Source organism: Podarcis cretensis, assembly GCF_951804945.1.
Source record: "Podarcis cretensis genome assembly, chromosome: 11".
NCBI classification, from domain to species: domain Eukaryota; kingdom Metazoa; phylum Chordata; class Lepidosauria; order Squamata; family Lacertidae; genus Podarcis; species Podarcis cretensis.
In genome coordinates this window covers 15,961,992-15,979,638 of record NC_137180.1, presented here as the reverse complement: position 1 = coordinate 15,979,638, position 17,647 = coordinate 15,961,992, and the positions used below count along the sequence as shown (strand labels likewise).

General features: G+C 41.3%; 1 protein-coding gene across 2 annotated transcripts in view; it reads left to right on the top strand.

Annotated features, from left to right (window-relative positions):
* Window positions 1-7,230, top strand: part of SLC12A2 (solute carrier family 12 member 2) — a 48,113-nt gene extending 40,883 nt beyond the window's left edge. For both annotated transcript variants that reach the window (XM_079995341.1, XM_079995340.1), the window contains 5 exons: window positions 66-177; window positions 642-728; window positions 2,796-2,931; window positions 3,106-3,173; window positions 4,532-7,230. In XM_079995341.1, the coding sequence (XP_079851467.1) occupies window positions 66-177; window positions 642-728; window positions 2,796-2,931; window positions 3,106-3,173; window positions 4,532-4,667 (539 nt within the window). In that variant the 3' untranslated portion in view covers window positions 4,668-7,230. The remainder of the gene's footprint in view (window positions 1-65; window positions 178-641; window positions 729-2,795; window positions 2,932-3,105; window positions 3,174-4,531) is intronic.
* The last annotated feature ends 10,417 nt before the right edge of the window (window positions 7,231-17,647 follow it).

Here is a 17,647-nt window from a genome sequence, read left to right as displayed (position 1 = left end):
GTATAATTTCTGATACTGCCAAAACTTAACACAGTACCAAAAGTGAGAATTCTTTATTCATGTAGGTTTGACGCTGTTGATTCCATATCTTCTGACAACCAAAAAAAAGTGGAAAGACTGCAGGATCAGAGTGTTCATTGGTGGAAAAATAAACAGAATAGATCACGACAGAAGAGCGTAAGTTTCATTAAGTACAATTCTTTTATCATTTGGCAACAAATCATTTGGATTTGTTGATTGTTAAGAGAAATCAGTACTCTTACTTACCAGACCTAATAATTAGCATTGATTTAAAAACTCAGTCTTATATTTAGCTATACAGCTTATTTTATTATTCCACTTTAAAATATTAGGGTTTTTTTCCTCCTGTGTTTCTGTTGTGAAACTTATTAAATACTAAAGGTTCTTGAGGCAAATATTTTCTACTTGTTTATAAAAGTTTACTGTGCAGTCATATGCCTCTCTCCTTAGAGAGTGGCATTTACTCCTAACCGTAGGGTTGCGTCCAAACTTTTTAAATAATCTGGTGGTCAGAATTTAGAACCAGCTGATAACCTCTGTAAGCATGCAAACCATTTTAGCTATCTTGACTGTACAGTTTTAATATATACATTTAACTGTGTTTTAAAAATTGCTTTTAGAATGGCTACACTGCTCAGCAAATTTCGGATAGATTTCTCGGATATCATGGTTCTTGGTGATATCAATACAAAGCCAAAGAAAGAAAAGTAAGTTTCTGTGTGTGTGTGTGTGTGTGAGAGAGAGAGAGAGAGAGAGAGAGAGAGAACATTCATTTCCTATATTTTTCAAAAATATTATTGACAATTTACACTAGCATTTAGCTGCCACCAGCAGCTTGTGTGAGAAACATAATTAAGTTTATAAAAGTAAAAGCCACAACACTTTGTTCACTCATTTATTGTATTTTTAGGTATTTCCACCCTACCCTTCTATTGTTTATGCACTAGGATAGCTTATCATTAAAAAAAAACCAACACATTAACTTTTGACGATTTAAGTGGCATGTTTCCTTTGAGCTTGGAGTTCTATCCTTGTTTTTTGCCCCAGTTTTTTTTCTCCGGGTCCCTTTTTTTTTTGGTCTGTGCATCTTTTCTGATCTGTATGTGATTTTATGTGTTGCCGTGAAAGGTTTTATAATATGTAAACATGTATGCATATGTTTGGTTTAAAGAGTTGCGTTTCTCTTGTGCTGTAATTTGAAGAAAGAAACATACATAGTAAAGAAAGTAAAAATGCAGGTGATGAAACAGAAATAAAGAAGCTTTTATAAATAATGAGCATAATTAAGAGTTGTACAGCATTCATGCTCACCAGACTTTTTAAGATTCAGATGGAACTCTTGCCTGATACTCTCCTTTCCTCAAACCCACAGCAATATAAATACTAAGATTTTTCTTTTGCAAATTAAATGGCTTGAGCAATAGTTAAAATGTTTCTGCACAAGCAGAGCATTTATTCATTCCATTCATTAGTGTGAAGTGATTAGGGCACAATTTTCTGGTCCCAGGGGCCACAGAATTTTGCAGATTTCCCCTTCTACAGGAGCAGCCTCCTTGTTGCAGTTCCTTCTCCAGCATTATTGGTGCAGTGGAGAAGCAAAGCAGCATGTCTTGGTTCCCTGTACGTGTCCCTAGAACAGCAAAAAAGGGATGCCAACCTTGGGGTTGACATATTGATATTCCTACCTTCTTTGTAAGAGTTGATAAAGCAGCCTTTCAAGACTTCCCAATTCAGCATCCATTCTCTGCAGTTTTATTGAGCATGAGACTCTTAATCTTTGGGTTGTGGGTTCAAGTCCCAGGCTGGGCAAAAGATTCCCGCATGGAATTGGAAAGGGTCCCTTCCAACTCTACAATTTTATGACTCTGTGAAAGCCCCAATAAAGTACCCATTTTATAAATCTGAAGAAAATGTTCCTATTCCTCTTTTCAAATAGCGCCTCACCACACCGCAATTCAGACTGCTTTTATTCAGCTGGAAACTCGAGAATTTAAAAAGCAGCTTGCATTTATGATGGAGTGAAAAAATGAATATAAGTTTTGCAATATGCTGGTCTGTCTATCCTACTTATATGAATTGAGTTGTGGTGGTAAAAATGAAGCTTCGTAGGAACTCATTGTATTGGCTTTTTTAAAATTCACAAAGGAATCTTTCACTACCTAGGAGATTGCTTTGCTAACATAAAGACATAATATGGCTGTTGCATAAGTGAGATGGCTTTGGATTCAGTGGCATCACCTAGTAATGGAAGAGGAGGGAGGGCATTCTCCCCACCTTGTTGTGTCGTCCTTCCCAAATAACCGGAGGATTTTGGCCGCTTTCTCATTAAAAGCAAAAAATCTATTATCCTTGTTAATTGTGTGTATGGCAATTTTGTCGCCTTACACAGGCTTAAGTTTTTGTTTTTTAAACAGTAGTCACCTGTTCTGCACGGGAAAATTCATTCTCTTGAAACTGAGCGGAGTTGTCACAGCATTTTATGATACCAGAGGGGGACCTGCTGTCCAAAGGTGGGGAGAGTTTATCAAAAATTTAAAATCCAGTAGGAATGCCCAAGCAGCCTTGGTGTTTGCATAAAGCAAACGTGGATCCCAGTCGGTGGTTCTGTTGTGCAGCCTTTAAGTCTGTATTGTGCAGTCTAGCTTGGAATAGAGAAGTCACATTTATCTTGTTCAATTAATGTAGCATCTTAGTTGCAGGTCTCATTGTACAAATATTTCAGTTAGGAGTCTGAGGACTGATTAACTCCAGCTGTATGTTAAAATAATCTTTAGCATTGCAGCTTTTGAAGAAATGATTGAGCCATTCCGACTTCATGAAGATGATAAAGAGCAAGATGTTGCAGATAAAATGAAAGAAGATGAACCTTGGAGAATCACGGATAATGAAATTGAGCTATACAAAACAAAGGTATTTTTTGTAACTCTCTTTCCACATAGGAATATTTAAACTTCCTATAGTATTCATTTTGAGTATTCATTCCTATAGTATTGATTTTGAGTTGCTACATTGGTAAATCTACTACTTGCTGATCTTTAAAAATTGCTGTTTGGGCTGTTTAAAATGTTATCATTTTAATTGCAGAGCCAACGCCAGATTAGGTTAAACGAATTACTGAAAGAACATTCAAGCACAGCTAATCTAATTGTTATGTAAGTACTGCTTTCTGTGGTTCTTGGCATCAACACCACTATTTGGGAAAGGTTGTTAATAATTTTGGTGGCTACAGAAAGATAATTGGGTTGGCCTGAGGATTGCGCAGAATGGAATTTCACAAAATGGGACAGTTCTCCAAGTTATGATGCAGTGGTTGAGCTGCCTGATTAGAGCATAGCAACAGACTTTCTGTGAGGCAAATACCTAGCTAGGTTTTCACAAAAATGTCCCTGTGGCAGTAATTCTGCTGTAATCATGATAAGTTAGACAAAGTTCTCTTAATAAATGTACATATGAAGACTCTGAATTTCTAGGTTTTCCCTTAAAAAGTAGTTACATGGTAGATATACAAGAGATGCTTGGAAACATTTATGAATGCTTCTGACCTTGGAGTTAAAGGGTTGTTGGTGCAGTAGAAATAAGTGGCAGCCATGCTGATGTAGCCAGTGATAACCATTGTTAACCTTAGCGCAGACCCATTGAAACTGTAGTGGATTGAGTATGACTTAGTTGGATGTCACCTGTTGTGTTTGAGAGCGTAATGTTGGATTGAGCAGAGACTCCTGTTCTGCAAACCTAGATGTTTTTATTTCCTTTCCCCCTGCAGTTTACAGAGTCGCCATCTGTACCAGGCATGGCCAAACCTGTCCCTCCAGATGTTTTGGGACTACAACTCCCATCATCCCTAGCTAACAGGGCCGGTGGCCAGGGATGATGGGAATTGTAGTCCCAAAACATCTGGAGGGCCATGTTTGGCTATGCCTGATCTACACTGTTCCAGAAGGTGCCCAAACCTGAATATATTTTTGGAGGCAGAGTAGGCTGGAAAGAGGGAGAGGGAAACAAGCATTGGAAAGAGATAGCATATTGCTTCAGCTACAGTAGTAGATAATAGAATCATGGTAGTTTTTGAGGGTTATGGTATTTAGGATTTTGACATGCTTGTAACCTACCTTGGGGTTAGTAGCACTGAATGGTGGGATAGAATTCTTAAAATAATAATGAAACAATCTAATTCTGTGCATGTTTGTCTGTACGCGTGTGTCTTACTCTCAGATAACTCCATCCAGGATTACAGCCTTGCCTTCAATGGTAGCAAAGTAGCATATCTGACAAATTTGGAAGATAATTCTCCAAACGATGAGTATTGTCCGTTAATGCTACTTCTGCTTCTAATAAGCATCATTTAGCAGCAAAAATCTTTTGGGTAACAGATCGTTTTAAAATTATCTTCTGTAATAAAATACAAACGCTGGCTGTCAATCTCGGTAATTTTGAGACATTTTGCATTAACTGATCCGGTTGTGCTGTTTACCTGACAAAATGCCCCGTTTAATTCCTCTTTTGGTTATAGGAGCTTGCCAGTAGCACGGAAAAGTGCAGTATCAAGTGCACTATACATGGCGTGGATCGAAGCTCTTTCAAAGGACCTGCCACCAATTCTCCTTGTCCGTGGGAATCATCAGAGTGTTCTTACCTTCTATTCCTAAGCACTACTGCGCAGCATGTAGCTGTGAAGAAATGGTACTTCAGTGCCTAAAGTGGGAGAGACTGAGATGTTTGATTAAAATATTAACATCACACACAGGCAAAAAGTGACTACTCTTTTTCACTGTTCCACTGACTTGAAAGCACACAAGGAAAGTCACTATACTCCTAAAGTTGTGAAAGCTTCAGTTTTCTTCTAATTCTTCTGTAATTTAATCTTGCTTAATGGGGGAAGATTTCTTGCTGGACTGAAGAATGAATAAACAGGTTTTTCTTTGCTACTTGAGCGGCAGCAATAAAAGTGTTTATTTTTGATCAGTGAAAGGATTATAGATTTATAAAAGCCTTTTAGCCTTGAGGTGCCTTCTGAAGTTAACCAAATTTCATCCATATACTCTATTTTGTAAATTTATAAAGAATGTCAGTCTGCCATTGGCTAAAACTTTAGATCAAACTTCTTTTAGTTTAGACTTCCATTTTAATAAAAATGCTGCGTTCTGGTCTTCCATAAAGGTATTAGTTTTATTGTTGTATGTTTCCTATTGTTTGGAATGGTGTGTTTTGTTTTTAAAGATCTCTGTTGGATCTGAGACAAAGCTAAAAAGTGGAGCAAGTTGGCTGTAATAAAAAAAAAAAACAACCAAATTTGTTACGTTGATATCTAGGACTTTGTACTTTTCAATTTGTACCACTGAATAAAGCTAAAGTGTATTGACAGAGGGTCCTCTTAGATTTCATCATATATATATATATATATTTCCTATTGGGCTACTTTGGCTGAAGGTTAGTGGACCAGTCCTCACTCTGTAGCTCCACTGTGAAGCTGCAGTTATGTTACATGATGATGTAAATGTCAGGCGCATTTATGATATGCCATCTAATAGGATACTTCAATCTTTCAAGGACCATCTAAATAAAGTTAACAGTTTGTTCACCTGCTTAAATGGACCACATTTTATTAGAGGTGTCCCAAGGGCAATTTATTCAGTTGTCAGAATCTATGTTTAGTCTTGTTAAATACTCAGGTTTGATCCTCTTGACCTTATGTTTTAATTTGTATGTGATGACCTTGTGTATTCAAGAACTGCCAATTTGTGTGCCCTCAATTTGTGTGCGTGTGTGGTTTGACTGCTTTATATTTTTTTACTCGATGAATTGCTTACTGAAGAATCACTTGAGGTTTTATTCACTAGTTTGTAATAGTGCTTATGCCTATTATCTGTTAAAAGTTGCCTCAAACCCTTTCCCAGTCTCTTGGCATTAATACGGGGTAATATGGGCTAGAATGAACACCTGTAATTTGGATATTGAAGATAGAGAATATGAATACACAATATTTTTTACTGTGTAAGATCAGAATAAACGAACAAATTTATTTTGGTAGTCCCAGTTACTGAGACAAGGTGATTCTTGCAGATAGTGATTAGCATTCTAGTAAATTACGACTCTCATTGTCTTACCAATGTTGTTTGTGTTCTCCCCTTTTCAGAAGTGCAATACAAGTTGGCAGCCAGGTAGAGTAAATCAGTGCCAGTACCTAGTTTTCAAAGAAAATTTAAAGTCTTATAATAAGAACAGGATTTTTTTTCCTAAAAAGCATTCCCAATGTGTAATAGCATTGATAATTACAAGTTTGCAGTGCTTATTGGTGTGATGAGGGGCATAAAATTATTCATTTAATCTGAACTTTTGTTTCCATTGTTTATGTACAGACAGTAGGGCATGAACTTAGTGCTGCTATCGTGAAAAAGTGCACTGGTACACTTATTCAAAATTTTGCTATTCAGGAAAACCATTGCTTGTTATCTGTAAAAGGAACCAAATGAAAAGTCTCTCTGTGTGCTGTGTAAAAAAATCAAATTTATCTAAATATGCATATATGGATGGGAGCAAAATGTAGTCTGTAAATTAATAAAGGTTACTTCATACATGAGAATTCTCAGTACTTCACACACACATACCACACACTAGACACCAAGACAACAATTGTACAATTTATTCTAACACTCCAATAAACATAATTGCACCTTGTTAGCAAGAGGCAATTTTATGATACATAGCCATTCCAATTTCTAGTTAGTATGAATTGATCTTTTCTTTTTGGCGCCACGTTTTCTTAAGTTCCAATCAGTAATGACTTGAAATAATTGTTTTCCATTGACACTCAGCAATACCATTTCTGTAGCAGAAACTTTATTTTATGAAATTAGGAAGTGTTTAGAAAGTAGCTGAAAAAAATCAATTATTTATTTGTTATGTTTGTATTAGGCTTTCCTTTTTACATAATTTGTTTTATATGCTTTTCTGTTTATTTAAAAATGAACTATGGTCTTAATTTAAGGATTGAGCTTGGTTGGTACTATTCCACAGTTTGAAAATGTCATGTCATATTTTGATAATATTGTACTGTAACTGTCACACACAATGGGTTTTCTAATGTTTTAACAACTTGAGTATTGCAGTTACTACTCTGTATTGGGGAGGGATCACTGCAATAAATGGGAGTGAATTAACTGTGGTTGCCTAAATCAGCCTATTTTTATTAATAAATTCCTTTCCTCTGGTTTTCAATACTCTTTATTTGAGCCCCACCTAACATGCAACATGCCAGGAAGACCTAAACACTACAAGTTTTTGATATTTCATGCACTGTTTTAAAAAGTGCTTCTGTAACCTGTAGATGAAAAAAAGGTTAAGTAGCATGACAAAAATCACTATTAAAATGAATGTCCAGTTGTTGCATTTGACTGTCCAATAACAGGGTGGAGTGGAGCTATAGAAATAATCTCATCTTGCACTTTTAGAAATATGAATTTAAAAAATAGAGTTTCAAGGTCAATATAGCTCCAGAGCTTAGGGCGAGGAAACATGTTGAGAGACAGCTCAAATATGCGAGTGGAGAAAAACTCCGTTGGATACAATCAGACACTGGTGAGGGCTCATCATCGAGCCTATTTAGCGGCAATGAAGGCAGCAATGAAAGCATACTTTGCTGCCTCCATTGCATTCTCATTGTGCCATCCAGCAGAGCTTTTCCAGGTAGCATGGGGCTTCTTACAGTCTGGACCATTGGGATGTGGGTAGCTCTGTGGTCTAAACCTGAGCCTCGGGTTTGCGAATCGGAAAATCAGCAATTCGAATTCCTGTGATGGTGTGAGCTCCCATTGCTCTGTCCCAGCTCCTGCCAACCTAGCAGTTTGAAAGCACACCAGCGCAAGTAGATAAATAGGTACCGCTGCAGCAGGAAGGTAAACAGCGTTTCCATACGCTCTGGCTTCCGTCACGGTGTCCCATTGCACCAGAAGCAGTTTAGTCATGCTGGCCACATGACCTGGAAAGCTGCCTGCACACAAACATGGGCTCCCTCGGCTTGAAAAAGCGAGATGAGCACCACAACTCCATAGTCGCCTTTGACTGGACTTAACCATCCAGGGGTCTTTTACCTTACTTACAGTCCTGGACCAAAGGAGGTGGTAGAACCGACAGCAGCTCACTATGACTTGTTTGCAAAGCAATTTGAAGACAAAATCACTTGCATCCACTGGGATCTTGACGGCTATTGCAGCAGATTAATCTCAAGGGTGCCCAAAGCACTATCTACAGTAATACCTCCACAAACGTCTGCCTTGTCTAGCATCCATTCTGGTGAACGTCCGTGGCAAACCTGGAAGTACTGGAACAGGTTACTTCCGGGTTTGCCGCTCGCGCATGCACTAAATTGTGCTTTATGCATGCACAGACGTGGCGCTTTGCCCTGTGTCCTTTTTGGCTAGCAGCCAGGGCTCTGGAACAGATCCCGGCCGCGTAACGAGGTACGACTGTAGTCCGGTTGTATTGGATGAGTTTCAGTTAGTAAGGCTTGAGGATGTAGACAAAGGGCTTGGGTCAGTCAGGGTGACCACTTTGCCTTGGACCCTTGCCCCTCTTGGCTGATTAAAAAACCAGCAGTGAGGAGACAGCTGGCTGGGCCATGCAGGTGATTACTGCCTCCTTGTGAGAGCGGGTGGTTGGACCCTACCTGCTTGAAGAAGGCAGTGGTAAAACAACACCTCAAGAAATTCTCCATGGATTCAGAATGCCTAAGTAATTACCAGCCAGCTCCTCCTTGGGCCAAGTTCTTGAGTGGGTTGTCGCAGACCTGAACCAGGCACTCTTGGAAGAAACTGATTTAGTATATCCATTTCAATCAGAGTTTAGGCCTGGTTCTCTACACTGGATGGATGGGAAGTTTCCTGATCTTGATGGGGTTATACTCCCTCTGAAGGAACAGGAGAACTTCTGGATCCTTTGCTGTGGCTTGAGACTCGGGTGGCCTCAGTGGCGCAGAGTTCCCAGCTGCACCCCTATCTGGACAGGGATAGTTAATTTCTGTTGCCTATGCTCTGATAACCTCTAGGTTAAATTACTGCAACATGTTGTTATACATGGGGCTGCCTCTGAAGTTGGTTCAGAAACTTTAGCTGGGGCAGAATTTGGTGGCTAGGTTGCTCACTGGAGCAAGATGGTTTGAGAATATCACACCAATCCTGCCAGACTGCAGTGGTTGCAAATCAGTTTCTGGGCCTGATTCAAAGTGCTGTTTTTGACCTATAAAGCCCAAAATGGCTCAGGATACCTTAAGGACCACCTCTCCCCATACGAATGGACCCAGACCCTGTGATCATCATCTGAGTCCTTTTTGTGCAGCTTCTGCGAGAGGAGGGTGGCAACATGAGAACGGGTCTTTTCTGTGTTGGCTCCCCGTTTGTCAAATGGGAACTCCACATTGAAGCTTACACTGGGTTTCGGCATCAGAGGCTCACCTGGCGCCTTTATTTTACATCTATCATTTATCCTTACATGCCAGGCAAAAACATTTCAACCAGGTGTTCAGCTGATTAACATTCTGTGGCTTTTTAAATGTGTTTGTGGGAGACTGGGTTATTGGTTTGTTCTATTGTGTATTTTGTACTCCCATTTTCTGTTGTGAACCGCCCTGGGATCTTTGGTTGAAGGGTATACAAGTTTAATACATAATAATAATAATTAGTAGTAGTATTCTGGATAAGCCAAGGGCATTTATAAGCCTAGTCCATGTCTTGGGTTGTGTAAAGTTAATCAGAAATTAACCCCATTCAGGAACACATTTCTCGATTCCAAAATTTGGACACCTCAAGTCACTATCAGATGACCCTGGGGGTATATCAGATGACCCTGGAGGAATATCACAGGTAAGACAAAAAGAAAATAGGCATCACTTCTTTGTTCCTAGGATTTAGTAACTGAAGGGGTACTTCCTAATGCAGGTGTCATTTCTACATATGGATTCTTACTGATATTTTCCCAGTTATGCTGATAACCATATTTTCCCAGTTATGCTGATAACCATATTTTCAGGTAGCAATAAACCTTATAAGCTGTGAATGAAATGGGTGGTGGGGTTTTGCTTAATATCCCAAAAGCTTTTTGCATTGGGTAACGCAGATTCTCTCAAGTGCTTATCTAGGCAAATTCTCTATGCTGTTAATAACTGATAAAGATATTTAATCTGCTGTCTAATCTTTCATGTTATTAAACAGCTTAATTGCACTTTAAAGATTCAGCACCTATAGCCAATTTTGTATATATTTGTGTGTATATAAAGTTAGGATTTTTCCTCTTGTCCAGTGAGCACTTCTGGACACTTGCACTGGACCTCTTTCTCTACTTTAGATAACTATATCTAATCTGTCTGTTATTTATTTGCTTCTAGAAACACCAATCCAAATACATATCATGGGTAAGTGCGGTATTGTTCTTCAAACTATTTCCCAACCCCCTGTTCCCCATCCCCTTCTAACTATTTAGGAGGACATGAGAGGACCTGCCCTTTTAACCGCATGACAACTAAGGCTTCACTGGAATCTTTGCCAAGGGACTTAAATAACATTTTTAAGCCTCTCCACACTTTGTTTTGTTTACAACCGAAGACCACAAAACAAAGCCCCATTTAGAACTCGGTAATGGAGCATGCATTAAAATGCAAGCCAAATGAATATAGCCATTCATTTCACTACAGTTAGCAAAAAGGACAATATTTCAGATGAAACGGGAAGTTTGTTGAGCATCTATCAAATGGTCTCCACACCAGTTAAGTAGATAAGATCGGTCTTATCTGTAGCTACAATAAAGAAAGCTGCTTTTAAAGATGACACCACCCGTAAGCCATGCCGGCTTAGCAAAAAGCCACAAGATGCTATTTGCAAAACGTAATAATTGCTCTGCTTTACCATTTCCCTTTGGTGGCAGAGCAGCTGCATGGGAGAAAGATGGCTGGTCCCTTCCTTTTAGGAAATGACCTAATAGCAATTCTGAGGCCCAGTAGATTTGGTAAAGAAAGTGTAAATGGTTCTCTTGGCAAGCTGAAGGTTGATATTTGGTGGTGGGAAACCTCTGGCACCTAGTGCAGTGTGAAAAGAAAGCAGCTGTTTGAAATAATTGGCTTTACTCCTAAGAAGCTGGTGTCTCTCAGGTGGTTAAAGGACACAGCTGAAACCTGACTGCATTATTGGAGAGAGAGAAAGGCAGCTGTGGCTCCCTTTTCCACACAAAAAGCCATTTCCTCTTCTCCTCACAAGGTGTGCCATTTGAATGGGACAGAATGACTGTACTTAGGCCCTGTTTTTTCCCAGAGAAAAAGAAAATGGAAGAAAAAGGCAGTTCTTCTGTGTCCCTCTCTCCTGAGCAAGCAACTCTCCCTGCTTATGAAGTGCAGGATAGGAGAGATTAATGGCCGCCCTGAGGCTGGTTTTTACCCCCTCAGGTAAAAGCAAAATGGAAGAGAGGTGTGGCAGTGTTGTCTTTCCGTGAGTAAGGCACGCCACTGATGAGGGGCAGGATCGGAGTGCGGCAAGGACTGGATGGCATCCTTGAGGCCTGGTCTTGAGGTAAGAACAAAATGGAGAGAGGGGCAACTTCCAGGTTCCCTCGTCTCTTGAGGCGGCTGCCGCTCCTCCCTCTCTCAAAATAAAAAGTGGGGCTGTTACTCTCTGTTTGACAATGGGATAAGAAAGGAAAAGGGCATTCATTTTGTTGCAGTTAGCTTGCTTCCTGCAGCTACAACTTGTACGCAGGTTTTTTTTGCCGCCGGAACTCAGTTCCAGTACCACAACGGTGGGCACCACTGCCCTTCTAAGAGAACAAGGGAGGCAGGCGTTCATTAGTGAGGTGCTTAATTTTGGGCAAGTTTCCTAAAAGATAGGTAAAAATCTTCACTTTTCGAGATTTTGCATGCTCAACAACTTTGCCAGAAGAAGTTCAGTTGTCTCTGAAATGTGAAATGTGGCGTAACCCTAGCCCTATACTTTCCAAAATAACTGAAAAGGCACAAGGCTGGTGATAATTTTATTCCTTTTAGCCTCTGCCTTCCTGCTTATGTAGTTCTCCCTGTACCGACCATTATGAATGGCACAGGTGCAAAGAAACTGTATCGCCAGCACACTGTCCTCAGCATTAGGAAATAGAACCAGAGACGGGAAGTAGTATGGAGTTAGGAGTTTGACAGAATAGCAGTAAAACATTATTAATTTGCAGGTCATTGAGTGCCACCTTGTGGCCGGACAGAATATTCTAGAAGGGAAAGGCTATTAAAGAAATCTAGTGGTAGTAGTAGTAGTAATAATAATAATAATAATAATAATAATAATAATAAATTTATTATTTATACCCTGCCCATCTGGCTGAGTTTCCCAAGCCACTCTGGGCGGCCCCAATCGAGCATTAAATATTAAAAACTTTCCTTCAGATGTCTTTTAAAAATAGGGTAGCTGCTTATTTCCTTGGCATCTGATGGGAGCGCGTTCCACAGGGCGGGCGCCACCACCGAGAAGGCCCTAATCCGTTCTGGAGGTCCGGTTGTAAACCAAAACAGGTTGTAACCCAAGGTGCACTTTTGCCAATGGGGCCTCAAAAAAATAATGATAATAGGTTGTAATCCAAAAAATAAAAAATAAAAATGGGTTGTGTCAGGGACTCAGCGGGAGCGCAGGGAGGAGAGGAGATGGAAAGCGAGGGGGAGCAATCCGAGGGCAGCGTAGGAGAATATGACAGCAGCCCGATAGATTCCATGAGCCTCTCCAGCGAATCGGAAGATTCACAGAAGGGGGCGCCGATGGGCAGGGCAAGGGGCGACCCAAGGGGGACACCCCAGAAGCAAGGGGCCAGCGGGGACTCCCAGAGCAGCGGTTGGAAGTCAGGACCAGCTTCCCCACCGGAGCGTAGTGGGGGGGAGGAGTCCCAGGTATCAGAGCCCACATATGCACCACCAGCGAGAGAAGATGAGTCAGGGTTGACCACGCCTCCATCGGAGAGCGAGTTAACGGTTAAGAGGAAAGTTGCAGGCTGGGCGCGCGCGCCAAGTTCAAAGGTACAGGCGAGCGGCACAGAAGGTAGCCCGGATAGGGAACCAGGTCCTAAAGCCCGCTGGAAGGAGGGGCAAGAATCGTCAGGGTCAGCGTCAGAGGAGTCCAGGAAGGATGAGACCCTAGCGGGCAGGAGGGCCCAGAGGAGAAAGGAACTTAGGAAGAGGTGGAGCAAAGCGAGAGTCTTAAACTGGTGTGGAGGGGGAGGAGACTCAGACAGGACTTCGCCGGTCTAAGGTCGGGACGTAGAGCTGCACGCTGCGGCTTTAAAATGGAGACTGAATCTCAATAAAGACTTTTGTACATAACTACAGCCTAGCGTTGGTCCTCTGTGAGCTGGGACCCGAAGGCAGCTCTGACAGGTTGTAATCCAAAAAAAGGGATACACACTTCCGGGTTTGACGCGGTTGTGATCCAAAACGGTTGCAAACCAAGGTACCACTCTATTTGGGGAGGGCAAATACAAATTATTTTGGTGGGACTTGGTGCTCCTATTTGCTTTGCTGGGACTCTGAAGGAGGCAGAGGTGGGGTGGGGTGTCATGAACTGTTTTATTTGGAGGGGAAGGCATTGAGAAAGGGAGGCACTGCAAACTCCAAAGCCCCAGTCTCTGTTCATAAGCGCGCACGCACACACACACACTTTCCTGTCTCCTTCCCTCATTTCACTTTCTGCTTCCTCACGCAAAACTCAAAATAACTGGGAAGAGCTTGAAAGGTACCGTGTTATTCCTATGTACGCAACTCGCCATCCCCGAAAAATATCCTATCCGAAAAATAAGCACCTCTTCCCCACCCCCCAAAGATGATCAAGTCACAACTCTTCATAGCACCTGTTGAGTGTTTCTCTTGAAGTTGTGTCAACTCATTGTGCTTTGCAAGATGGGAGCAGTAAGAGAATTGAAAGCAGTTTTGCTGACCACGTGTTGGAGGGGGGTAGAGTTGACACACGCACACAGTGTGGCTTGTTTATTTACTTTTTAAAAACTCGACTCATCTTGACATTTTGAAACAAAATGGACAGATCTGTTTGCTAGAAGCAACGGTGCAATGAGTTTGCTTAAATTGACTGCCAAGGAAATAATTGAATGATATATTGCTGTATTGACTCTCTTAATATTAATTTGTTCAGTAGCTGTTATACCTCCCAACAACTTCGTGAATAAATGTAGGTATCAGGGATATAAAAAATATTAGTTTCATTTGTTTCAGTTTCCTGGCTTTTTCCCAGTTAATTGAAAGTGCATGTGATAAACAGTTACCTGTATATTTCTTAAAAGAAAACACTGGAAGAAAGATACAGGCAACTGTTTATCACATAGGATAAAACTTACAAAAACCCAATAACTGAGATATATTCTTCTATCTCTTCGATAACAATAGGGCATAAAGGAAAACAAAGCAGTGCAGTATTCCTTTGATCAGTATGGAAAGAAGAAATGAGAACTGAAAAGAACATTTTTCCTTCCCCAGAAATGTTCTAAGCCAATGTCCTTCCTGTCACTAATCAAGATGGGAAGAAAGAAGAGCTGAAAGCCTATTATTTGTACATCAAAATTACTAATCCTATATAATTCCACATTGGGGTTTTCTTCGTCAGTAGCTGGGGTGTGTTTGGGATAATTATTGTCTGTTGCCAGGTTAATGGGTGTCTTACTCAAAAGGCGAATGGAGTGGCTATGCAGATGTGGCACATTCCTCAAGGTTAGGGGTGTCTGTCCACAAAAACAATTGGAATTGGCATGTCTTGTGTCTGCATTGAAGTGAACAGACATTTAAATTGTGAAACTTAGATACACACAAATGTCTTCAAGTGCAACTACTACTACTTACTTTTATTAATATTTATACCCCGCCCATTTGACTGGGTTTCCCCAGCCACTCTAGGCGGCTCCCAACAGAATATTAAAAACACAATAAAACATCAAAAATGAAAAACTTCCCGATACAGGGCTGCCTTCAGATGTCTTATAAAAGTCAGATAGTTGTTTATTTCCTTGACATCTGATGGGAGGGCATTTCACAGGGCGGGTGCCACTACCGAGAAGGCCTTCTGCCTGGTTCCCTGTAACCTCACTTCTCGCCATGAGAGAACCACCAGAAGGCCCTCGGAGCTGGACCTTAGTGTCCGGGCTGAGCAATGGGGGTGGAGATGCTCCTTCAGATATACTGAGACAAGGCCATTTAGGGCATTAAAGGTCAGCACCAACACTTTGAATTGTGCTCGGAAATGTACTGGGAGCCAGTGTAGGTCTTTCAGGACCGGTGTTATGTGGTCTCGGTGGTCACTCCCAGTCACCAGTCTAGCTGCCGCATTCTGGATTCTAAATCCCAATTTGATCCCCACCATTCTCTCATATTATTCTGGGGAGGGAAATATGCCTCTATAGTTGTTTTATACAGGGTGGTGATATTAATCCGTTCGTTGCTATATTTTCTTCTACTATTTTTTTTCCATATGACGTTAATTGTCTCGTGGCTTCAGTTTTAATCTTAAGAGTTTATTAGAAATCCCCTTAGTGGGTATCCTAATAGTCACAGTATTTGAGGATTTCCCAACTGGGTTTGTATGTCATTAATGATAAGCGGCGTTCCGTTTTTGTAAAAATATTTCAGGTCGTATTATTGTTTTTCTTTCCACCCTTCTATGTTAAAGATTTTATATTAATTTGTAGGTTTTTTATAGGTTTTATATTTATTTGTAAAGATTGGGTAAAACTCTATTGGCATTATGAGTGATGTGCCTGGGACAAAGAGATTTGCCCATGTTGTCCAAATTTTAAAAGTTGTGTAAGTAAATGGGTTTTTGAATCTGTGTAGGAAATTTAGTTTATCTTTTAAAAGAGGTATTACTTACATAAGAATACTGTCTACTTCCACATTCTGCAGCTTATTCCATTGGATTCCCTCATTACCAGACATTAGGGCTATCATACTGCTTAGCTGACATGCATTATAATAGCTGCTTAAGTTTGGAAGTCCCCATCCTCCAACAGTTGGGTGCTGATACAGCAGGGATTTTTTAAATGTGTGTTCTATTTGATTGAAATACAAATGTATTAATTTTTCTTTGCCAATTGCACATGTGGGTTGGTAGGATCCGCACTGGTAGGGTTTGGAATAAAAATAATAACTTCGGAAAAATATCATTTTGGTTGTGGCCAGTTGGTCCATAATAGAAAGTTTCATTTCCGCTCAGCACCGCCTATTTATGTTTATTGTTTTCCATACTTTGCCATAATTTGTCTGATATAACAAAGAGACTGCTCAGACAGTTTCCATATTCTATGACAGGTCTAGGTTTTTTTATTATTATTTTATTACTTCTAGGCTGAGCCCTAGTTAAGTCATAAAGGAGATGGCAGAATAAGGAAGCGGAACTTGCTTAAAACATGAAAGGGGTATTTATTTTACCAACTGTTTTTGTGACAATTTCCAAGAGATTAGCTGTTTTCATTTGTCTTTAAAATGCCACAAGACTCTTTACTGTTTTTTTGTGAAGATTTATTGGATAAGTGGATTTTGTGTGTGGAAGGAAAACTGCTTTTCTGTTGTAATTCGTTTGCAATGAAGCTGGAGTCAGTGCTTATAGAGGTGCTGGTGCATTCATCTGTTTGGGAGATATGCCCTCAATCTGTAAACCCTTCTGAATTCTCAGGGCCAAACTACACATTATGTTAGATAATCTGATGAGATGTGAGCTTGTTTTCAACAGCTGCAGTATGGCAGGCTCCAATCAGGACTGGGACTGCAGCACTGAGTAATGGTGGATTAAATCGTCCCTGCCTCTCCACACTGGGGACCTAGTTAAAATTGTGCCTCTAAGCCAGGGGTCAGCAAACGTTTTCAGCAGGGGGCCGGTCCACTGTCCCTCAGACCTTGGGGGGGGGGCGGACTATATATTTGGGGGGGGGATGAACGAATTCCTATGCACACTGGGAAGAATGGGGCGGGGGAAGGGCAGGTGTAATAAAATAAATAAAATAAAATAAAATAGTGTGCATTAAAGCAGGGTGGGGAAGGACCGACAGGCAAGCTTACCCACCTGCCACTCCCCAACACACACACACAGAGACCCACAATCGCTCCACGGAGAAAAGAGCAGCAAGTTCAATATGCAGAGCACGGCCATGGCGAAGCAGGGATGGTGGCTCCAGAGAAAGCAGCATGGGAGGGGGAGCTGGAAGAAGAGGTGGGGGGGCAAGTAGTCCTTCCCACCCCCCAGCTGCCTTCTCGGTTTGCCGTGTGCCTCATTCGCTAAAGGGCTGGCGGCGGTGGCGCAAAACAGGCTTCCTCCCTGCCTTAAGAGGGCACTGCGGTTACCTTCCCAGGGGCTGCCACTGCCACCACCACCGCTCTTTCTTCTCGTGAAGCGGGTAGGCAAAGCGAGCTCGTCTCCTCCGCCCTCTGGTCCACAGGAGCACCAGAGTGACAACGGTGGCGGGAGGAAGAGGCCAAGCGGCAGCGGCTCTGCCAATCAAATGCCGCTGAGGTAAACCAGGTGCGTTTGATTGTCAGAGCTGCCGCTGCTCGGCCTCTTCCTCCCATCGCCATCGCTGGGAGTCTTGGCTTCTTGGCGGGTTCTTAAATGGCCAGGCGGGCCAC